The sequence below is a fragment of the Protopterus annectens genome, chromosome 7.part1 (assembly GCF_019279795.1).
Source record: "Protopterus annectens isolate FY-2018-M chromosome 7.part1, PAN1.0, whole genome shotgun sequence".
Classification (NCBI taxonomy): Eukaryota; Metazoa; Chordata; order Ceratodontiformes; family Protopteridae; genus Protopterus; species Protopterus annectens.
Genome location: NC_056740.1, coordinates 461,309,420 through 461,334,312, shown reverse-complemented (window position 1 = coordinate 461,334,312; position 24,893 = coordinate 461,309,420). Strand labels below are relative to the sequence as shown.

General features: G+C 34.5%; 1 protein-coding gene across 5 annotated transcripts in view; it reads left to right on the top strand.

Moving 5' to 3' along the window:
• Window positions 1–24,893, top strand: part of LOC122807829 (inter-alpha-trypsin inhibitor heavy chain H3-like) — a 1,807,468-nt gene that overhangs the window by 1,515,637 nt on the left and 266,938 nt on the right. For 4 of the 5 annotated variants that reach the window (XM_044078926.1, XM_044078925.1, XM_044078923.1 and 1 more), the window contains exon 17: window positions 7,635–7,682. The exons of the other annotated variant lie outside the window; for it this stretch is intronic. In XM_044078926.1, coding sequence (XP_043934861.1) covers window positions 7,635–7,682 — 48 coding nt within the window. The remainder of the gene's footprint in view (window positions 1–7,634; window positions 7,683–24,893) is intronic. 5 annotated transcript variants of the gene reach the window in all.

The following is a 24,893-nucleotide window of genomic DNA, read 5'->3' as shown; positions in this document are numbered from 1 at the left end:
TTGCAAAATCAATTAATGTTAAAGTTCTTCTTATATTATCAAAAGTATTTCTATTTACAATGAAGCCCGTCTGATCTATGTCTATAATGCCTGGCATAATTGTCTTCAATCTATCAGCAAAAATACTCATAAAAATTTTATAATCAACATTAAGTAATGAGATGGGTCGATATGAAGAACATCTAGTTGGATCTTTATTAGGTTTTAAAATTGGTGAAATAAATGTATATTGCCAAGATGGGGGTTATTAACTCAGTTTGGGCCAGAATAAAACCTTATGTATTAATGAATATGTAGTTTTAGAAAGGATTTTATATATCTCTGGTATAATACCATCATTACCCGGTGCTTTGTTTGATTTAAGCTTATTTATTTGTGTAATAACTTCTGTATATGAAATACTCTTGTCCAATAGTTTAATCTGTTGTTTATTAAGCTTTTTATTCATGTTTGTGGTTATAAACTCCTTTATTTTATCTTTAGGTTCCATGTTAATGTTGTTATGGTTAATCTTGTGAAAGTGATTTCTAAATTCATCCAGTATTTCTGGTATACTAGAAACATTCTTCTTTTCCTTAGAGAAAAGATTTCTTTGATATGGTTTTGTTTATTCAATCTTTTTGTTTTATTTTTAAGTCTATGTAAGTATTTGGGGCTTATTGAATAAGACAAAACTTGTATTTCTCTAAAGTTATTTTAACTTTATGAGTTAAAATTTCTTTGTATTTCTCATTTAGTTTGTTTATTTCTTCAATAACTTTCTTGTCCATAATATTTTCTTTATTATTATGTTTATAAGAGTCTAGTTTACTTTGAATATCTAACAATTCCTTATCCCAAGATTTCCTTTTATTATTATACCATCTGATACTTTGTCCATAAAGATATGATTTTAAGGCATCCCAAACATAGACAATGGAGACTTCAGGAGTATTATTTATGTCTAGAAAATGTTGTACTTCTGAAAGTATATATTCTTTATAGTCTTTTAGCTGAGTTAAGTATGCTGGTATCCTTTTGATCTGAACATTATGAGTATTTTTTATCATGAATTCAAAAACAATTGAGTTATGATCAGATATAGGACATGAAATGATTTTGGAATTAATTAAATCTGTTACCATCTGGTTAGAAATAAAGACCCTATCTATTTTGAATAAGTTTTGTATCTGTTAGAAAAAAGGTGTATGGTAATGATTTTGACTCTATCTGATTATTAATATCATTCAAATGATAAGAATTAGCAAAATCATTTAAATGTTTTGCATTAGATGTAATTCTTCTTTTCTTTATAGTGGTAGTATCACTTTCATGTAGTATACAATTAAAATCACCAGCTAAAATAATATCCCCTATAGAGAATGATATGATCTTATCAATATGATGTTTCACTGTATTAATACCAATTCCAGGTATCCAATATACATTAATTAAAGTGTAAGTCTTCCCATTAATTTGTATTGTAACCATACAAAACATTCCTTTGTCATCCTGATAAGACTTAATGGTTTTAGGAATGGGCATACTTTTATTCCATAAAATAGCCACTCCTCTTTTTCTGAGTGTGCTCTGAACTAACCAATACTGTATACTTATTAGTGGCTAGTTTATCAATATCTTTTTCAAGAGATGGGTTTCTTGCAGGAAGACTAGATTGGCCTTGTGTAGATTAATGTATCTTATTAGGCTTGCCCTTTTACATGGATTATTCAATCCATTAATGTTTAAAGAAATTCCTTTTAAAGATGTCATTTGGCATTTTTAAAACTCAAGAATCTTATGATCGAAATAACAAATAACAAGATAAATAATGTTACATCTCCTCTTTTAGGTGTACCTTTAAATATAGCTGTATTTATTAAATCTCTTATGGGATTTTGTATAGGATTCAATTTTGTTTGTAGTGACAATGAGTGTACAAAATATATTGTGGATGTCAAAACTATATACATATAACAATGAACAAGTGAAAATAATGTAAGGATTAAACCTTGCATCCCGCCTGGAGTTGAAAACTCCAACTTAGAGTAGTATTTGCTACTCAAGTTAATCCCTACCCTAAGCAGCAGTACCTCAGCTACCACCTTATCAATTTAATACTAGTTATATTTAACTGAGGTTAACAGTTTTCAATTCAATTATCTATCAAGACAAAACTACACATTTGGTAAAACAGCATCATATAAACTAAAATAAACTTTTTTTTTTTTTTTTTTTTAAAACTGTTCATACTATTATATAGATCTATGTAATATATAACACTTGTATTCTAATAGCATTCAAATAATCTTAATGTTAGAAATCAAGAGGAGAGAAAATTATGTTCTAACATTCATTTAAATCAAAAACTTTGGCTAATATGATTCAGACATTACATGCATTAAGATGCATCTATTTTCTGTCATGTGAATTCTATCAACAGCTTCCAAAAAATCTTGAATTGTTTGTATATGAGCATTTACTTAAACTCATTATTGTCAATAGAGTTAAATATTGTATTCATAAAAATTATTATAAATCATATTGCATAGTTATGCAGATTCTCAGAAACACCTGCTATTACCTAAAAAAAAAGCCATCACACACCCACACACACACACACACACACACACACACACACACACACATCTACACATATATACATACATACACACACACACACACACACACACACACACACACACACACACATACACACACACACACACACATATATATATATATATATATATATATATATATATATATATCTGATCTCACTGAGTTGTGTCTTTGTAGAGCAGTATCCTACTTGCTGTTCCTAGAATAAATCTGTCTGCTTTATACAAAATAATGCACAGCAAACACATATTAGTAACCAGATTTTACAATCATGCTAACCTACTGCTTTAAAATATATCACATGACATTTCTTCCAGAATAGAGTTATAAGATTATTTATGTTTGTCAATCAGATGAATTAAATGAGTTATAGTAAAGTATATGTTTGGAACACAAATTTTTAACACAGATTATTATGCTGCTGTTAAGTAGATTTTCAAAAACATTTAAATAAATGTTTCATTTTTATGCCTTCTAAAATAAGACATTTACTTACTACAAGAAACTACATCATTTAAACTGATTATAACTGACATATTTTATGAACAGAGTATTTTTCCTGAATCTGTGGTGTGTCAGTGTGATAACCTTGTCAATGTTTATACTAACTGCTTTCAGTTTCTCTGTGAGAATTCTGTGATTTGAAGATTCTGAGGTAACTCAAGGACATTGTGCATAAGACAGCCCACATCCCAGATTGTCTCTCTTAACATTTTGGCGGAAACTTATTAAAACTAGTGACAAACATTCATTTAGCAGTGTAAATGCATCTAAACATGACAGAACCTCCACAATGTATTCCACAGATCATCACAGCCTCTATGCAAGTGAAATTAAACTCAAAATTACCAACAAGCAATAAAACTCAGCATTCTTCTCCCAACTCAGTTTTCATACAAATCCTATTATTCACTGTGCCCACACAGTCAAAAGCATTTCTATATATTAATAAAGAAAAGAAAAGAGAGTAGAAAATAAAAGGAGTGAGGCAGAAATAAAAAATGTAAGAGAAAGCTGTAAGAAGTATATACAATGGAATGTTACTTACTGTTTATATTAATAGAGTTAAAAATAAAACATATTATTTACTCTTATTTAGTTCTGATTATTATTAGTTAAAGCATGACAGATTATTTACAAACAAGCATAAGCAGTATAATCAAGAAAGTATAATTAGAAATAGCATTTGAAGAACTTATAAACTTTTACAAGAAATAAATATGTTATTATTCTATTAATGATATTTTCATTACTGTTCTCTCCTGCCCTCCCCACCCTTTACCCACTACATAATCTAAATAGAATGTCATTGTTTAAACAAAGAAAATAATAAAGAAGAAGGAAAAAAAAGGTAAAGATAAAAAATGTATCAAATTACTAACCTTACTTTTTCAGAAAGAGAAACAAATCGAGTCACAGCCTGCCATTAAATCCTCAGGCATTTTGACTGGTTATGAAACAAAACATTTCTTTGCACATAGAGAATAACTTTGATTAAATCTTTTCCAAAATATTTGTGGCTTTCTGGAAATGCAGGAACTATATTCAAAAAGATTAATAATGAACTAAAATGATGAGAGAGAAAAAACATATAACAAATCATTTGTTTTTAGTCTCTTCTTCTTCTCTGAAGTCTTCCAGGAAGCTTCAGTTGCCAATCTCTTTAATGAAGAACTAGCCCATTCCATTTCTTCTATTTTATCCAAAATCCTTTTTCTTTGACAAACAGTAAAGCAGAGTCTAAATCATCGAAGACCTTAGGACCATCAGGAAGGAAGATTTTAAGCTTGGCAGGAAACAGAAGGTATGTTTTAAACTGTGCTTTTTAAGCTCCCTTATTAGTGGCAGAAAAACTTTTCTTTTAGCAATTACCATGGAAGAATAGTCATTGTCAAAACGCACAGTTGTCTCATTAAACTTAACAGGAGCTTTAGCCCATGCAGATTTAAGAACCATCTCTTTATCAAAAGATGATAGAAATCTAACTATAACTGATCTAGGAAAGTATTTGTTAGAGTTAGTATTAGGTATAGATCTATGTGCTCTTTGGATACCAAAAGAGAATGCTTCTGGTAAAACTAAAGTTATAGGGAGCCATGTTGTTAAAAAAGAAGTAATATTGTTACCTTCAATATTTTCTGGCAGTCCAAAAATCCTAATGTTATTGCCTAGATCTATTTTCCAGGTCATCCAGCTTTGTTTGTAAATGTGTATTTTGTTTCAGCAGAAACTCAATGTTGATTCCCTCTTCTTGTATTTTATTTTCCATGTCATTCACAGCTTCTTCTATGCCTGTCATCTGGATCTTCTGTTGTTGCAGGTCCATATGTAACAAGTCTATTTGTTTTATAGTTTTTCTATGAAAGTGTCTATTTTAGTATCCATTTTATCCATCTTAGCAGTAAGTTGCTGGACTATAATTATCAGAGACTGAAGTTCTTTCTTGATGCTGGAGTCTTGAGAATTTGTCTTACTGGAACTCATTTCAGACTGATAAACTGACAGGAAAATTTCCAAAGTAATTTCTGACAGGAATATTATTAAGATTTCCTTTCTTTTTTAGATATAGTTCAAGAACTATATAAAACAAACATATTTAGAAAGAAAATTACTTCAAGAATTAATTTTTTAAGTAATTAATTCCTGTCAATGTAATGAAATTGGTGGAGCTGAAGAAATCTGCTGCTATCCTGTGTTCATCCTTGGCCACCGACTTGCTCATTTCTGATATGCGCACAAAATACAGTTCTATTTCAAGCAATGCATTTCATTTACTTTTATTGTATCTACTTATTTTGTGTATTCTTTATCGTGTTCCTCATAAATGAACATTCCTTCCTTCCATCTATCACCACTTTTTTATTTACTTATGGTTATACTTAATTATTACTATATTGATCAGAGCATGTAAATATAAAAACGTAAAAGGTATTTTATACAAAATACTAAAAAATAATGTTTCAAGGTAATGTATTTGGAATTATACTTTTTTCCATTATAGTTTAATAATTCCTGCCACTGATGTTTATGATAGTTTACAACAATTTTCAGTATCTCTACCTACCAGTGTACCTTTTCTAAAACAAAATATAAACATTTTTAAAATCCTAGAAAGGTGAAGCTTACCTAGCTAGTGCAGTTTTCAAATGCATACATAATCTAATGTTTGTGGGTACCTAATCTGTAAGATGTCCCCACTATTTAATAACTGCAGTCATCAAGGTATACAGTAAACATTGGGTTGCATATCTAATGCCAGCCTGAAAGGGTCTATATTAGATCAGCGAATGCTTAAGAAAGCGAGCACTGATTCATCTAACTTAGGTAAGCGAAAGCTTACAATCTCGAACTCAGAACAGCGATTTGAAAATCGCTGTTCAAAAAACACATACGCACAACACAAGCACACCAAAGAAACAGCAATCCACATACATACTCCTAAAATCTCACACCTAACCCTACACTAAACTATACACACACCACTATGAACTTACCTTAACCCAAACCCTAACCCTATCGCACATTCACCTCACCTGCTCCCTAACCCTAACTCACCTAACCTGCCCTAACACTAACATCCACACAATCGCACACTTACCTCACCTGCTCCCTAACCCTAACTCACCTAACCTGCCCTAACACTAACATCCACACAATCGCCCACTTACCTGAACCCGACCCCTAACTTCCACAGCACTGGAAATACCGAAGCAACAGAAATGGGCAACCAAATTCTTTCCTTAGGAAAAAAATTGGGTTTCTGTTGCTTCGATATTTTCAATTTTCGCTTACCTAAGTTCGATGAATCAGCGTTCGCTGATCTAATATAGACCCGCCTGAAAGACATCTTCCAGTCATTATGTTACTGTCATGACATAAGGTTGAGAATATATTTAATAATTACAATTTTTTATTACTGAACAAAGGACAAGTGCCTAACACCTACTCCAATATCTTTATGAGCACTCAAAACATTTTATTTCATCTCAAAATTTTCATACAGCCTTAAAATCAAACCTGAAATTTAAAATGACAGCAGGAGTTGTATTCACAGAATGCTTGCTGTTAACAATAGCGGTGAGGTAATTAGACGCTGACTGGAGCATTCAGTCTAAAACATTGATCAGCAACTTCATTGGTAGTGGATTGAGCTGTAACTTCATTGGTAGTGGATTGATCAGTAACTTCATTGATAGTGGATTAATCAGTAACTTTACCGATAGTGGATTGATCATCAACTTCATTGATGGTGGATTGATCAGTAACTTCATTGATAGTGGATTGATCAGTAACTTCATTGACAGCGGACTGATAAGTAACTTTGTTGATAGTGGATTGATCAGTAACTTTGTTGATAGTGGACTGATCAGTAACTTCATTGATAGCAGACTGATAAGTAACTTTATTGATAATGGACTGATAAGTAACTTCATTGATAGTGGACTGATCAGTAACTACATTGATAGTGGATTGATCAGTAACTTCATTGATAGCGGACTGATAAGTAACTTCATTGATAGCAGACTGATAAGTAACTTCGTTGATAGTGGATTGATCAGTAACTTCATTGATAGTGGACTGATAAGTAACTTCATTGATTGATAGTGGACTGATAAGTAACTTCATTGATAGTGGACTGATAAGTAACTTCATTGATAGTGGATTGATCAGTAACTTCCCTGATAGTGGATTGATCAGTGTATTCATTGATAGTGGTCACTAAAGGCTCAGAATAGCCTCCAGCTATACATTTGTCACGTGTCAAACAGGCTTCTTTCTTAAGACCATTATCAGATGAAGTCAGTTCAAAGGCAATCATGTTAGCTCATGAAATGCAATTTCTGCTAGTCCCAAAGTCCTGAGATAGTCTTGAAGAAAAATATTTTTTTTATTTTCTGTGATAAATGCCCAAGTAATAATGAACAATTACGCCATGATAAATGTTTATGTATTAATAAGTTATTACTCTGACAAATGCCCAAGTTTTACTGAGTCATTGCTCTGTGATAATGTATTTTAATTTTATACCCTAGCTCCAGTACCAGCAGCAGGAACACACCATTCGTATAACATGGTGGCTGGTGGGTATTATATTCTATATGCATAGAGAAAGTTTGCAAGTTTTCCTTTTTTAATTCATAAAAAAATTGTTTCCTCACAGTTAACAAATATCTGAATATAAGGATGGGAATTCTAACAAAATGTTCATTTCCTGTATGTTTCATGTTCGCATGTTTTCATCCATTTGCTTTCTCTGACATTTCTCCTCACTGCAAGACGTAACCTCTTATTGGGTAAATGCCATTTTGCAGTAATTCCCCAGCTTTCAAATAGGCTTGGAGTCTCTCATTTTAAATAGCAAGTATATGCTGTAAGGTTTCAATCACTTACATTTTGTATAAGAAATTCTTTATAATCTGTTACATGTATGTATGTGTGTCACCTGATAGTGTTTTTTTCCTCACAGTTCTTTAATGAGAAGTTTTCCCCTTTTCAGTGGTCAGCATTCCTGTACTGCCTGTTATTTTCCTGAGACACTAATTATTAGAAGTGTTAACATACATATTGAAATGTTCATTTATAGACTGCATTCTGATTTTATAATATCATTCTTGTTTAACAGAGTTAGAAGTGTAAGTTTTCATAAACAATGAAATTGCCTCTTCCAGCCATGTGTCCTTATACAGTGGACCAATTCAACTTGGAAAGGAGAATTCTGATACTGGGGTAAAATATGTAAAACAGAGTTGAAATGGCACTTCTGTGAAACAACAGACTGCTAAATAAGCAAGTAAACTGAAAAAGCTGACACTTATATACAAATGTTATTTATCCATCGATTTTAAGCCTCTTTCCATGGTGATGGTCACATGGTAGCAAGTTGAGAAGGGTAGACTAGAACTCATTATCCTTGGCAGCACTCTGATTTATCCTGTTCAACTGCAAGTTCATCTGATTGCTTATTCTCTAATCTCTGTGCAAACAAAACTTAAATATTTAATCATCATGTGATTAAACCAACAAAATAACATTTACAGTTTCAAAAGATTGCATCCCCCATAAGCGACATTACAAAAGTGGCAAAACATACAAAACAGTTCTTTACACTCATCTTTCAGATGAGATGTAAAACTGATGTCCCTTCTACTTGAGTTGGTGGTAGTTTAGGTAGATGTAAAACATCCCATGGAACCTATTGAAAAGAGTAGGGGTCATTTATTCATATACAAAAGAACTCTCATTTACAACATATTTACCAATATTTACAGCTGTACAGTAAGCAGATATACAGATATATTTACACGTATTCATAATTTCCTTTACAACCATACTAAATTTCCATCCCTATTAGACCCCCCACTCCTTTTTCCATAACCACCATCTGATTTTACTGACTATTGTTGCTAAAATCCACTTACCATTAAACTTAGTTTCATTTATTCTTTCATTCTTTATAACCCATGTGACATTTTTGTATTTATATGAAATAGCATAAAGTTTTTAAAATATGTTTTGAATATAAATGAACATACATACATATATAATTATTGTAGTATATATATATATTTTAAAAATGTTTTATGGTATTTCATTGGCTGTTGGGCTCATGTGATGACATCAGACTAAAATATAAAAAGTGCTTATGTAATAGGAGTTTATCTGAAGAAGTTTGGTGACTGAATCAAACGAAAGCACTAATAAAATTGTTCAAATTATTTTATCATTCATTTGCCTGTTCTTCTAATGCCAGCTGTTTTGGTTTTTAACCCATGTGACATAAAATAACTTTTTTATCTAGACTTAAAATGTTCTTTATTTCTATTCTTATAATATCCAAGGGTTATCATATCCATGTTTATTTTATGCACTTCTTTTATATCTTTGAAAAAAATCTTAGTTTTCCAGATAACTTTTTTACCTTTTACATTTCAAAAACACATGTTCAGTTGTTTGTTCTTCTTAACAATGCAAACATACTCATCACTTTTCTTTTTATATGTCATATTTCTTTTAAATGGAAATTTGTCTAATATTTCCTTTAAATGAAAATGTGTCTATTACCAGTCTCCACAACAAATCTTGACATTCTATATTCTGAAATATAAAACCAGCGTAGGCAAGGCTCCAGGTTCCAAGTGGTAAAAGTTTAATATACAACAAACAAATCCTTAAAACACACTAGCGCTTTTCCCATAGGCTTCATCAGGTGTGATGTGTTAGTACATATCACTTCCATTTAAATCCATGTTTAAAATCACATGACCAAGAATATTTAAAATATTTAAAGAGACATATGTGAAAAAGTCTCACAAGTAACATAAAATATAGAGAATGTATAAAATATTAATAGCACTCAAGGTAAATATTACTTCTTATGTAATGGTCTAGATCTTAAAGTTGGTCTCAAGGGAATACAATCATTTAATCCGTGTCCAGCAATGGCTCTCAATTTTATAATCCATTGTGTTTCTAACTCTTCTGTTTTCAGTCTAACAGCACCTCCCCTTTTACTTACACAATTCATGCCTATTACCATGAAACTAAAACAGTGTGTAGAGTGAGTCTGTACTGTGTGTTTTGCCAGAGCATTAAACATTCTCTTTTTGCTTGCATGGTACAAATGCTATCTGATTCTCTTTCAACATTGTGTCTGTTTTACCGACATAAACTTTTCTACATATTTTACACACATTTTGCTAAAATTAAAAACTTCATTCGTATCTAGATGTACAAAACTATTGCTACTGTTAATATATAGACAATAAGAACATTTATTATATGGGTTAGTGCTACCTTGTGTTTCAGTATCATAGTTGTCTCTGGGATTAGATAAATGTCTCCTTAGAGACTTTTTGTTTCTAAAGACAAATTGTGGGACTGTATGTCTACTAACTTGTGCATTAGTTTTGAGTATATTGCAGTTCTTTTTAATGATGCTGGTAACTGGTTAATATTATTAGTGTATGCAAAAGATATTTGTACTTTATTTGTGCCTCTCTTTCCTTGTTATTCTCTTGTTTGTGTTAGCTCAGAGAAATAGGGTTTGGCTCTAGTAGATCTTACTTCTAAAACATCCATTGCTCCTTTCTCTATCATCTCTCTTTCATATCCCCTACTAAATAATTAGGCTCCTGTGGTGCTTATTTGTTCTCGAAAAGCTATATTACTAAAATTCAGTCTTGAAGCTCTATAAAATTGATTTTAAACAACATTTCTGAAGATGTATTGTGGATACATGCTATCCCTGCTTTGTAGATGGTTTACCCTACATGCTTTCCTGTAGAGTTTAGTACTTAGCTTGGCATTGTCATCTTTATATACAGTAACATCTAGAAAGGCAATACTAACATCTGACAATTGCACTGTAAAAGTTAAAAAATCTCTGCTGCTATTCAGATATACTACACAGTCTAATAACATATCTGAAGTGCCTTCCCATAAAAGGAACAGGTTGTCCACAAATCGTTTGAAAAACAAAATGTTAGCATTGAATGGACCCCTCCCCCAACAGATATTCTTTTTCCCATGTGGCCATTACTGTATTGGCATAACTGTTGACACACGGAGTGCCCATTTCCACTCCGTTAGTTTGCCAATAAATTCAGTCTCTGAACATGAACACATTATTTTCAAGTACTAGACATAAAAGTTCCCTTATTTGTACTAATTTACCACCTTCAAAGGTTGAGTGTTGTTCTATATACTTTATGGCATATTCTATGCCTTTGTTATTTGGAATAGTCATAAATAATGAGACTACGTCTAGCGTGACAAGCAAAAGTTCCTTCCCTTTAGTTAACTGTGAAGTATATAGGTAAAGATCCTTGGGGAGGTGTTCAGTATCTTTGAGTATGACTTCAGAACTGTCAGGTTCAGTAGCTCATTTATTTCCAGCCACTATGGGTCTCATAGGGGGGGGGGGTTAAATAAATCTTTGCGTACTTTACGTACACCTTGTATCAAGGGAATAAGGGGATTTTCAGTAATAAAATATTGGCACAATTTTTCATCAATAATTCCACGATTATATATCTCCTTAATTCTAATAGTTACTTCTTTCATCATCTCACCTACCCTAGCTCTTGTTATGGGGGTGTAAAAAGTATTCTCACTCAGCATTAGAAGCATAGCAACATCATATCTGTCTCTATCTAAAACCACTATTTGCCCTCCCTTGTCTGCTGGTCTAATCATAATTGCTTATTTTCTAAACCTTGTAATGCAACATATTAAGTTTTGCTCAGATTAAACTGTCTATGGCTTCTTTCTTTGTTTTTCTGCTGTTTATAATGCAAGTTATACACATCATTAATACATAATTCTTCAAATGCTTGCACTAAAGGATTCAATTTAGGGACGAGAGTGCTAGGTTTCTTAAATACGTTCACAGTACGGTTTACACTATTCTCTCCCCCTCTTCACCTCCAAACATTAATTCGCACATCAAATTATGAGAAAACAATTTAATGTCCAAGACAACATCCGAAATGTAGGAATAAAAAAAGTCCTTTATTAAGGACTGACAGTTCTTCTTGGGTCAATAAATGTTGGGATAGATTTAGTATTAAGTCTTTGCGTTCATGAATGCTTTTTTTATATTGTATGAAGTCACCCCTGCTTCCTCATGTTTCCATTTGTTTCTCACCGAGCTTCTGCCCCGTTGCTGTCCCATTCCTCTTGATACCAATGTGTCTCTCACAGGAAGTGGAAAGACAAGTTGCTGTGGGCAAGACATTCGTAAAAAAGGGGTCAGGTTGCTCTCACGGCCAGGAGAAGTTATTTCTGTATTACTCATTGGTAAGATCAGACCATAAATTAATTTCACTGGATGTCCACATCCCGACCCCACCCCCAGCCCAGAAAACCACAGTGAAAAACTTCTCAAAAGCGAACTTCTTACTTCTCAAAACCGAAGTGGAATCCTTCAAGGCCACAGGGCCAGTGGAAACTACAGCCCAAACTGCAGAATCCTATATAAATGCATTCTACAGACATCTCCAGGAATGCATGGATCATGCTATCCCAAACAAAACCAAGACCCAATCATCCAAAGGCAGGCGTCCAGTCTGGTGGACCCCTGCCATAAATAAACTGTACAACAGAAGGCGGAAGCTACTACATGATAGAGCAAAATCTACTACATGATAGAGCAAAATCCCTAATAGGGAAGGCATCTCTGATCAGTACTAGCAAAAAATTACAATCCCTCATAAAATCCTCCAAGGCCAGCTTCGAGAGAAAAATTGTACAAGACACCAAAGACAATCATAAGGCTTTTTTCAGTTATGTTAGAAACCTGGGATGCAACTCCCAGACTTGTTCTGAGTTGATTCTAAACGACAAAAAATACACTGAACCCACAGACATCACCAATATCCTGGCAGACAGGTTCAGTGCGAACCTCTCCACCCCCTCCCCCCCAAAAGAGCAAATATCTATCCCGACAGAGGGCTGCCTCCCAAACATCTCAGATGCTCAGGTGAAGGCTGCCCTCTCCAAAGCAAAAAACACTGCTTCCATGGGACCAGATGGCATCCCAGGTTTACATGAACTACAAGAGGAACTAATCCCTCAAATAAAACAGCTATACAAACTCAGCCTCACTACAGGATATGTGCCCACAGAATGGCGTACAGCAACAGTGGTCCCACTCCAAAGGTGGAGCATCCCCTGGAAACTATCACCCCATAAGCCTGACTAGCTTAGTCTGCAAGGCTATGGAGAGGATCATCATGGAGCTCATAAACAAAGACATTGGGGACCTACAGACACTAGATCCTACCCAGTTCGGCTTTGTCAAGGGCAGATCCTGCCTTTTGAACCTGGTTGACTTCTTTGAAACAGTCACCAAAGCCATAGATGAAGGAAAGGTAGTCCACGCAGCCTATCTGGACCTTGCAAAGGCATTTGACACAATACCCCACTCGCATCATAGATAAGCTATCCAGCTTAAATATAAACCCCTATGTCACAAGATGGGTCACAAACTGGCTCAAAGACAGAACCCACAGAGTGAGAGTTGCTGGAGCCATGTCAGACTCAAAACCGGTCACAAGTGGTGTCCCACAGGGTTCTGTCCTGGGACCACTCTTGTTCGGTATATACTTTTCGGTACAGGCAAACATGGGAGGACTATGGCTCACCAAGTTCACTGCAAATTGGGCGCCATAATCAACTCTCCAGCTGACACAAACATCCTTCAAAAAGGTCTCACAGAGACAGATAATTGGTGCCAGCACCATGGTTTAAAGCTAAATGCCAAAAATGTATAGTCATACCCTTTGGCAAAACAATGTGCCCACAAATTACCACATAGGTGGAAACCCATTAAGTACAGAGAAAGTTATTAGAGACCTGGGGACCCAAGTTGATAGCAATCTCTCCTTTGAAAACCACATTGCCAAAGTGGTTAGAAAGACCTTCTACATAGCCCACCTCATCACGAAGGGTTTCACATCTAGATCAAGAGAGGTAATCGTGCCCTTTATTCATCCCTCATCAGGCCCATCATAGAATACAATGCCTTTTGGGATGTACCTTACCCGACACCTGCAGCAATTAGAAAGACCCCAAAAGTATCTCACCAAGAGGATCAAGGGTCTCAAACAGATGCCATATACTGCTCGGTTAAAAAAACTCCAGCTCTACTCAGTTGCATACCGCCTACTTGAGGCAATCTATGCCTGACATACAAAGCTATGTCAAATCCAGAATTAATGGACATGCTCCACCTCAGTAAATCTAAATCCCTTAGAGCCACGCTCGAGGGACTTGAACCTCAGCACAGAAATAAATAGAACTTGCTGGAGGGACAGGTTCATAACCCAGAGGCTCCCTTCACTCTGGAATAGAATTCCAGTTTATGTGAGGCAGAGCACCTCACTGAATCTCTTCAAGAAGAATCTCGATAAGTGGATGGGGGATCGTAGGTTTGTCCCAGGGATTACTCCTGTGTCACTATTAGACAGAGGCACAGTAAACTAAACCTTAAAAAAGGGCACAGTATACGCAAATCAAGGGGTGGCGTAAGCCATACAGAATCGGGCTAGGCTTATAATTGCCCCAGGGCAGATAGCCTAGTATGAACCTATGAACCTATGTAGTCGTTATGTTTTTTTTTTATGTACATCTGGTTGTTTCTCCAATTCTTCTTGCAGCGTGGGCTTCCTAAAGGAACCAACGAGTTTCTAGCAGGAATGATAGTAGCTCTCATGTCTGCATCGCTTGATGAACTGTATGTAGATAGTGGCATGCCAGTGTCTCTTCTGTGAATGTTGTTGCCATCTGGAGGCTCCTCAGTGTATCACGGCCACATGAAGATGTTCCCAGCAACAAAATCTCATTTATCTCTTTGAAGTTTTTTCAACTTAGTTTGCAACAATTTCGTGGCATAAACATTTACACCTTCTGACATCTCTAATACATGTTTTTCAAGTGTATCGGTTGAAAACTGTTGATATAGTTCAGAACATTTCTTCTTAATGGAACTTAGTATTAGGGCCATTTCTCTTTCAGCTGAATCAGCCTATGGTGAAAGCGTTAGTGAGTTTTAAGGATTTGTTTGTTGTATATTAAACATTTACCACTTGGAACCTGGAGCCTTGCCTGCGCTGGTTTTATATTTCAGTTTTGCTTTTCTTCTTGAATGCAGGTACTTGGATTTTGGTGGTGGTTGTGTTTGCAGCTGCAGTCTATATTCTGATTACACTGTTTGCTTCTTATTTTTTATAGCTTTAATTTTTTCATTTGTTAGATTTTTTCCATGGTTTTACATAGTAATGTTTTATTATTACATTCTTATATCACACTTTATATTTTTCTATATCATCAGTGTTTCTTTTCCACAAAAATATATATATTTTTTTCTTGGTGACAGTTTATTTCTTCATTTATATTTTATGCACTCTTTTTTTCTTTTATTTTTTAACCATATCTCCAAAATCATCATACCATATTTATACACTATTACTACTAATCATCTGTTTAATCTATCCATTTTAACACATTGTACACATTTAATGAAACACCATATACCGCTGGGTTAATGAAAGCTAAACCTCCCTTCTCTTATTTATATAGAAAATTAATCTTTTTACTGGGTTTAGTCTATAACCATATACAAATGAAAAAATATCTGTAATAATTCCTTTTCAAATACTGTTGGTAAAGTAAATACACTTTACTAGGTATTCTATTTTCCCATCAGTACAGAGTTTATTAAATAAGCCTTTTTCTGAATAATAATTTATATGTCTTCCAAGAAAAGACAGGTTTGTTTTATTTCTTCTATTACTTTTCCCATTGAATTTTGCTTACATCTTCATACCCAAATTTTATACCTAACAGAAATTTCATTCATTATAAAATATATTCTCTATAGCTTTAATACATCACCTATACCTTTACTTTTCACTTTATTTAAAGTCATCCCTATCACATCTAAACACTCATTTGTGCAATTTTTTATTTTATCCAAATTTTGTTTTTTTGCAATTATTATAGTGTTATCTGCATATGCTAACAGAAATGGAATTCGTAACCCTTCAGGCGTTATATACCCTGCCTCCTTCATTTTGTAATTTATTTCACATACAATCAAATCCATAACTAATGCAAGAGGATACAGCTCATTAGGCATCATTGTCTTGAATCGCTCTTCATATGTACCTCTTGGCTTAACCAGTCATTTACAAGTATTTTAAATTTATTATTACTGTATGATGAACTTTATCACTTATATTATTTCTTTATTACCCATAAGATTTCATGTCCAATTGTATCAAATGCCTTATTATGGTTTTTATCATGATTGTTCCTTCTTTTCTAGTCCTAATATCATCCATAATTTCTCTAGCTATCATTAATACTTCTTGATACGCTTTTCCCGTTTTACTATATACTATCTTCTATAATAATTTCCATTTTAGTTGCAAATCGCGTTTGTATTATTTTCATAAAGATCTTATAATCATTATTACTCAATAATATAATTTCCAGTTTTTAATAGTCTTCCATACGAATGTAAGTATTCCACTACATAATTATTTTATACATAATACCTTCATTTAACCATTCATTCAGTCGGACACTCCTGGTCAACAAATATAAATAAATAAATAAATTCAAAAACTTTAAAAAATATATATATTTTTTGCCAGTCCCCTAAATCTATATACATTTCATACTCTATTCCATCTGGTCCTGCAGTCAAATCTATAGTTACTTGTCCTAATACTTTATCCTGCCGATTTAAAGAAATCTCATTTTCCAACTCTTTATTATCTTTTTCTGTTAACTTATGTTTGTTCACTCCCTTTTTTCTTTAAACATTTATTGTCCATATTATACCACACTAGTCACAATCTTTTCCTGAGTTATTTCTAATTTTTCATTGTACACTTTTTATTCCTCTCATTACACTGCCATCATCCTTTATTAATCTGCTTAAGCAACTTCATACTAAGTGTCTCTTTTTCCTTGTTAAAAAAATCTTTGCTTATATAACAATTCCTATATTTTTTCTTGATCTTTCTTCTTTGTGAAATACTTTGTCATTTTGTTGCAAATCTTCCAATGTATCATTATATGCTCTTTTATATTTTTTCTCTACTTTTTCACGTCATATTGCCATTGTAAAAAAACATTTTTATATTTTTCCTTAAATATCATCCACCATTCAGAGTCTCCACAGAGGTGCAGCGGTAGCATTGTTGCCTCACAGCAAGAGGTTCTCCCGTTCGATTCTTGGCTGGTGTGCGGGGAGTGCCTTCTGTGTGGAGTCTGCATGTCCTCCCTGTGGGTCGAGTGGCATTCTGAAAGACATGCATGACTGGGGGTGCCTTCGTTGAAGGTTGGGCGTCGAGCAGGTAACTCGACACCGTAAAATTCTGCCAATCATTAGCGGACCGGTGTTCTGCTGTGGTAAACCCTAACAGGGAAAAAGCCAAAAGACAAACAACAACAACAATATCATCCACCATTCAGACCAGTTTTTATAAAATGTTCTCATAGCAGTAAGATCTTTCCATAACTGTATTACTAATCTCTTTCTTTCTTCATCCCCTGCTTTCTCATTTATCCTTTTTATTCGTTTGCCTTTTTATGTTCATTGTTTTCCTTTATCTATAGCCATAGTGCAAGAGGATCAGATCCTGTTTCAACTACCTCGCATCCTCCTATACCTAAACCTCTTGACACCATAAAATAATCTATTTCAGTTCTATACATATCGCTTTTGTACGTCCATGAATTTTTGAACCAAAGTTTAACTTATCATATCCTATAACTTCTAACATTTTTTCTTATATCATTTCCTTTCTTTTTATGTTTGTCTCTTGAATCACAATTAAAACCTCCCATTAGTATGATATTCATATTTGTCTCCAGGTGTCACAGTGGTGCAGCAGATAGCATTCACAGCAAGAGGTTCCCTGGTTTGATTCTTGACTGGGGTACCTTCAATGCAAAGTCTGCATATCCTCCTTGTGTTGGTGTGGGTTTCCTCCCACATTCCAAAGACATGCAGTAGGTAGATTGGACACTCTAAATTGGCCATAGGTGTGAGTGTGTGTGTGTGTGTGTGTGTGTGTGTGTGTGTGTGTGTGTGTGTGGTGTGGAAGTATTACCATGGCAGCTCTACCCACCTGGTAATGTAAACCTTGGCTCAAGATCATTGCTACTTTTAAAGTGACACCTTGACCTCATGTGCAGAAATGGGAAAAAGGGTTCTAGATGAATGGATGGATTTAGCCATATATTATGAAATATGTTTTCCCTTTCTATACAATTAGTATAAGCATAACATGTCATAATTCTATATACTTGTTCTTTCTATTTTAAATCTGCAATGGTTAATCTTCCCATTTTTGATAAAGTCACATCTAATAGCTTTACTGTATTTCTACAGAATACAGCAATTCCAGAACATCTCTCATTTCCCAAATTCAAGATTATCTTTTCTTCCTATAGTCTCTCTGCTTGTAATCTTTATTTGATAACAAATCTTGTATCTTCTAATAAAATTACATCTACATCACATGTAGTACACCATTCCAAAATCCGTATTCTTCTTACTGTTATTCTTAATACTGTTCACATTTACAGGAAGCACTTTAAATTTTTCATTTTCCCTTTCCCTTAAATTCATAGCTTCATAGCTAATTCTGGGCTAGTTTTCTTAATATGCCATTCCAAATCTAGTGAATTTCCCTCCTAAAGGTGAGAATCAAACAATGTACCTTGTGTCTGTGAGATAATCGCCTGAACCATTGTATCAACCCCCCAATTGTTAGCTGTATATATTTTTTCATCCATTTACTTTCTTTATTTTTCTTTTCAACTTAATCCTTGAATTTTTTTTTCTGTCTTTTACCCTTTTACCAATGGAATTATTTTTTTAAATAACTTTTTATTTGATTTTAAAACAAAATAATAATCATTTACACAATTATTAATTGACAATCTCATGAAACTATGTACATATTATTTACAAAGTCCATAACAAGATTCAAAACATTTCTAATATAAGAATATTTTTTTCTTCTTTCACTACCTCCCAGTTTATGTCATCTTCATCACTTATATCAGAACCTTCTTCTATATCCACTTTTATTATTATTTCAACATCTATTTTTCTTCTCTTTCTGCTACTTTTAAAATTTCTTCTCTGTTTATTTTCTTCTTTCTTTTTCCTTACCCTTATTTTAATTTTTTTACAATCTATTCAATTTTGTTACTTTTATAACATTTCATTTGCATTTTTGCATCATATCCTATTTCCCCACAAATATGACATTCTCTTTTATTACAGTTACTTATCAAATGTCCTTTTCCACACACAAAAGAAAGTTTTGATTTGTCCTCTGTATTTTCCCAGTCTCCTTATTTATCAAGCGAAGTATGTGTATCATTTTTTCTATTTTTAACACAATTGTACACTCCCATCCAATAGTCTATAAAGTGCTTTTATCATAAAGTTTTGCAATGTTCAGTACTTCTTTACATAAAGATTTCAAATATGCTTACAGACCCCTTCTTTCTACTTCTGTTTGAAATTGTACATACATTTTCTTTTTTGTTTCTCTGTTAAATGCTTTTATTACAAAGATTCCATGGGTTATGGTATTTCTTTTTTTTCATATTCTCCAAGAAAATGTTCCTTTGAAAAGACAGTCTCAAGTATAACGTCAAAAAATGTCTCTTTGCTTATAAGAATAATTGCTCTTACCTCATACTTTTACACCCAAAGGAGCTATTAAATTGTCCCACACTTCATACCTGTCCATGTTTTGCCTTCTTTACTTTGAATCCTTACCCCGTTTTCCATTTTTTCTTTTTCTTCAGTCTTCTCTTCTGCTAGTCCCCTTTTACATGTTTTTTTTATTTCACCACTATTCTTTAGGATTGTTTCTGAATCTTCCTTTTGTACTTTCTCCATAATGTCCCCCCAGGAAATGTCCCCTTCATTTTCTGTCTCACCCTGCACCATACTTTCTTTAAATAAAAAGAACCTGCAACTCTCGTGATTGGAGTGTTGTAATTATAGGTCCATCCATCATTTGCTGACTCATCTCTAGCAAGGAAATTTCTTTGAAACCTCTTCTCACAATCCTGCACAAAATGCTCTAGTCTTGATATTTGATTTCTCCTTCATTTCTGTCACCACCTATTATCTCCTTCTTTCTCTGTCTGCCTCCCTGTTTCTCCTGGCTGCCTCTGGGCCTGGAATGGAAACATAAAAGTGTTCCAGCAAAATGGGTCCCACTCACAATAATGATAAGCAGAGGTAATTCCTTTATGCCCTGGACAAATTTCTCCCATTAAGAGAGACACACTTTCCCACCTCACCCCTGATCTTTGGAACACAAACATAAAACTTACATTTTTTTCCTTCTTCAATTAAAGGGAAAATTCATAAAGTTTACCGTGATGTTCTTAATTTATAGACAGTCCTACTACACTGCTTTTGCACAAAGACGTTCACCACCATGTAGGTCTTTCTCCACAACAATGATAGATCCCAGTGAAGCAGTCTAGTCCATGCACCCCTCAGCTACCTGGGAAGGCATACACATACCAAGTAATTCACACAGTTACTCAGCCATGTAGGCAGATTTTATTTAGAGCCTCTGAGTATGTTTTTGTGTGTTTATGTGTGGTAGGTCTATGTGAGACTGGAATTGTAGTGAGTGTGGTTTCCTTCTCCTGACTGGTTACAGTACTGAGTTGAGAAGTATGGCTATATGGTTGCATCTCTCACATGTGTTGTGAGGAATAGAGTGTGTATATGAGGCAGTTGTAACATTGCCTCAAGATTCCCAGATTCACCAGCTGGACCGAGAGGAGATTGACATCATGCTAGAATAGTATTGGGAATTCCTTTATAATTGAAAAAAAGGGCCACTGTGGAACAAGGTACTCAAGGGGAGTTTGTGAGGGTGTAGTGCTTTTAATTTTTTAGTGCTGACTTATATAATTGCTTTAGTGAGTAAGTGCCAGGTAACTTAAATGCAATGTGTTACAGGTAACTTAAATGCAAAAACGACAAACAGTAACTTTCTTTCAAGTGAAACAAGGAAATAAGTACAGTAAGCAATGCAGATATCACTAGGGATCCACAGAAGCGCTAAAAAGCCACGTTTTAGGTGGAATTAGCGTTTCAGGGAAATAACAAGCAAACAAACAACAAGCATACAAACAAAGCTAGATTCAGCAGGCCTGGATCTAGTCTATGCTACAGCAAACAAGGTGTACCAATTTCAGTAAGAAACAGTTCAAATATGCAGGCACTATAAGCCTTTAACCAGAAATTCCCAGCTCAGAAGGGCAGAGTCCAGCCTCTCCTCCCACAAGAGTGCAGACCACGAACCTTCTTAGATTATCTGTAGATTATCAAAGCTGCTCCTTTCACCTCACAGTGGCCGTGCTCATCCATTATGTTAGAGGTAATTGCTGGGGAGTTTAGTGGTAAAGTAGAATTAGGAGGTGTGTATGTATGTTTGTCTGTCTGGGAGGTAGTGGTAGGGGAGATAGGTAGGTGTCTGTGTAAGTGTGTGTGTGTGTGTGTGTGTGTGTGTGTGTGTGTGTGTGTGTGTGTGTGTGTGTGTGTGTGGTTGAATGTGCCTGTGAGAGTGATCAGAAGAGGAGAGCTGTTTTATGTGTGTATGCCTTTGTGTGTGTATGCGAGCGTGTGTATGCATGTTGGGGGGCAGCTATCATGCTTCCACACACCCCTAGACAAATGAGCAGAGCCTGCTACTTTGGAGTGGGGAACCACCAGGTAAGAGAGATAATTCTTTATATGCATGCTTGAATGGCATTTAAATAGAATGGGAATCAGGGATGGCAGGAAAAGCTAGCCACCAGGAGTAAGTTTGCTGAATGTGCCTGAGAGGCACATAAACACAGAGTTGGTTGGAAGGGGGCACAGCAGACACTAGTGATACTCAATATGGCATGCCTTAAATGGACATATGTAAAAAAGTGCAGAGAACCACTAAATACCAGGAATTAAAATGTGAATAAGTGAAAATAAAATAATTAATAAAAGTTAAGCGGGGTGGAAAAGGCTTCTCCTGTGGTGCTTGTGACTAATACAGTGCTCACTAGATTATATAGCTGGATAGGTAGGAGGTTCATGGCCCAACATGGGAAACATTTGTGTGTAACACTTGGTGCTGTATCCACTTTGCCTGAAAAACATACATTTAATAGCATGAAACCTGACCCAGCAGGACATCTGGAATTGCTATTTCACTGTAGCTTCCAAACAGGCTTTGTGCCTCATGAATGCAGAACAGCAATAAAAATAGACTATCTACAGGTAGAGATGTTAATAAATTGCATAGCCATGCTGTCCAGTCCCCTGATTGGCTACAAGGAGATGGAGGACTATCAGGGTTAGAAGGCTGTTAAGGGTTCTTTGTTGGTGGAGAGTAATAAAGGTGCTTTATTGGGGCAGATTATGCTAAGCAGTACTAAATTTTATTAACTTTAATGTTTACACTGCTGAATTTGACTAAATCTATAGGTATTGCCACTCGATGCTCAACTACCTCCTCTAAGCTTGTCGGCATGCAAGGTGTTTGCTCTATATTTACTAATACATATATATTATATATTCATTACAGTGTAACTGGGGCATGCATGCAGTGTAAGTGGTATACAATGTGTCCGCACTGTGCTTTACTGTTGGAGTAATTGTGCAGCCTACAGGAAGGTAAAGGGTGACTTGTCCTACTTTAGTTTTTTCTTCTACTTACAATGTCTACCAGTCTAGTTATTGTCCAGAAAAAGTAGATGCATGTATATTACTCCTGATTACAGGATGTATCCTACTGAGGCCTTGTGTTGTATTTATTTTGCTCATAAACCAAACACATATTATCCTGTATAAAGTTATTGACAATTAGAACAGGACTTGACGCACTACAGAGTTAATCAGTGGCATGACAGAGTGGGAGAAGACACTAGGCTTTCCGGCATTACAGATCACAAAGATTACAAACATAGGTGCCTCTTTTTGAGTGTTTTTATAATAGGACTATTTGCTATTTAGCAGTTTCAAACTCTTAGCTGTGGGGCATGACAAATCTGTTACACTCTGCTTTGTAAAGGATCCATATAAGCATACCAGGTAGTAAATTTAGACTTGCTGCTTAGTTCACATCCTCACATTTGCATGTTGCATCCTGGTTTTACAGCCCAAATTTTGACGACCCTCTATATCCTAATCTCATTTACCATTGTGGTGGCAATTTACAACAAATCCCTGAAAGGGTATTTTCCCTCGTATGTCTGCTTTTTTCAGACATATTTTGTCTGCCTGTTCTTCAGTCATGAAAAGGTAAAAGGAAACAGCTTTGTTTGTTGGAAGAGGTAACTGACATTACCATAATCTGAATGCTTGCATGCTTCCACCTCCAAGTACATTGCACACAAGCCAGACATTCTTACATTTCTTGTCTCACATGCCTGGAGAAGCATGTTTCCATGAATGAGTTTCAATGTGGCATCTTCCATCTACTAACCTCCATGCAAGTAAACCAACACTGAAGTCTTTCTGTTTTGCATTATGATCTTTGCAATATTTTGCAACAGTTTTTTTTTTAAGTTGTGATCATGGGATCTCTTAGTATCCCTAGTTCTCTAAAATGATTATTGTCTTGGATGCTTCACTTACTAGAATCACATCTCCCCTTCTTCTCTTGGAGAATAGACAGTACTGACTTCAAGATTCTTAGCCTTTTTTCACAATAGGAATTCCTTGACTTGGAAATCTTTTTGGTTAAGTGCCACTCAGTCTCTTCTATCTTTGTCTATTTTTTCTTTCTTTTGAATGGATTTTAAAAGGAAACATGCATATTTAAGCATACTACTCACCACAGAATTACAGATTTCGTTAGAGGTCTTGCTTCCTGCAATCTTATGAATGTTGCTAAGCAGAAGAACACTGTAGTGCATATACCATCTATGTAGACCGTGAGTGTTAATTTCTTGTCCATCCCGACACCTAGTTCTTTGTAGCTCTGTAGTTCCTCTACTATCTCTTCTCATAGATGATGGTTTGTCCAATACAAAGTGTTGCTGTATGATATTAAAATACAATGTGTTGCTGTATGACATTAAATGTTATCAAAGTTAATAAAGTTACATTTATTTTTTATCATTTTGACAGCTTCGGCAGTCATTCCTTCAGCTTTAAAGAGTTTTACTCAAGTTGTCCCACAGGCAGTTTTTGAATCACTTGTATATTTAAGTTGAATTATTTCATTTGGTTCACCTAGATCAGTGGTGTTTGCATTTTTCCTATTTCATTGTTTTCTCTGTGGGTTCCTATTTACCAACAAGTTAAATGCTTGCTTGATTATGCTGGTGTTAATTAGTTTTCCTGCAGTCTTATGACTTTACTGCACCAAAGCTTGTCAATATTTTACTATAATCCCAGTAAAGTGGATCACTTTTTAACTCACTACTTGTATTTGTTACTAGCTCTTCAGAAAAGTTATAGATTGGAAATGCAAATAAATGGAAAAGACTGCCTCATTTCTGATATGTGCACAAAATACAGTTCTGTTTCAAGCAATGCAGTTAATTCACTTATTGTATTTGTTTATTTTGTGTATTCTATATCATGTTCCTCATAAATGAACATTCCTTCCTTCTATCCATCACTTCTCTTTTTATTTACTTATGGTTATACTTTATTATATATATTTATCAGAACACATGTAAATATAAAAAACGTAAAAGGTATTTTATACAGAATACTAAAAAATAATGTTTCAAGGTAA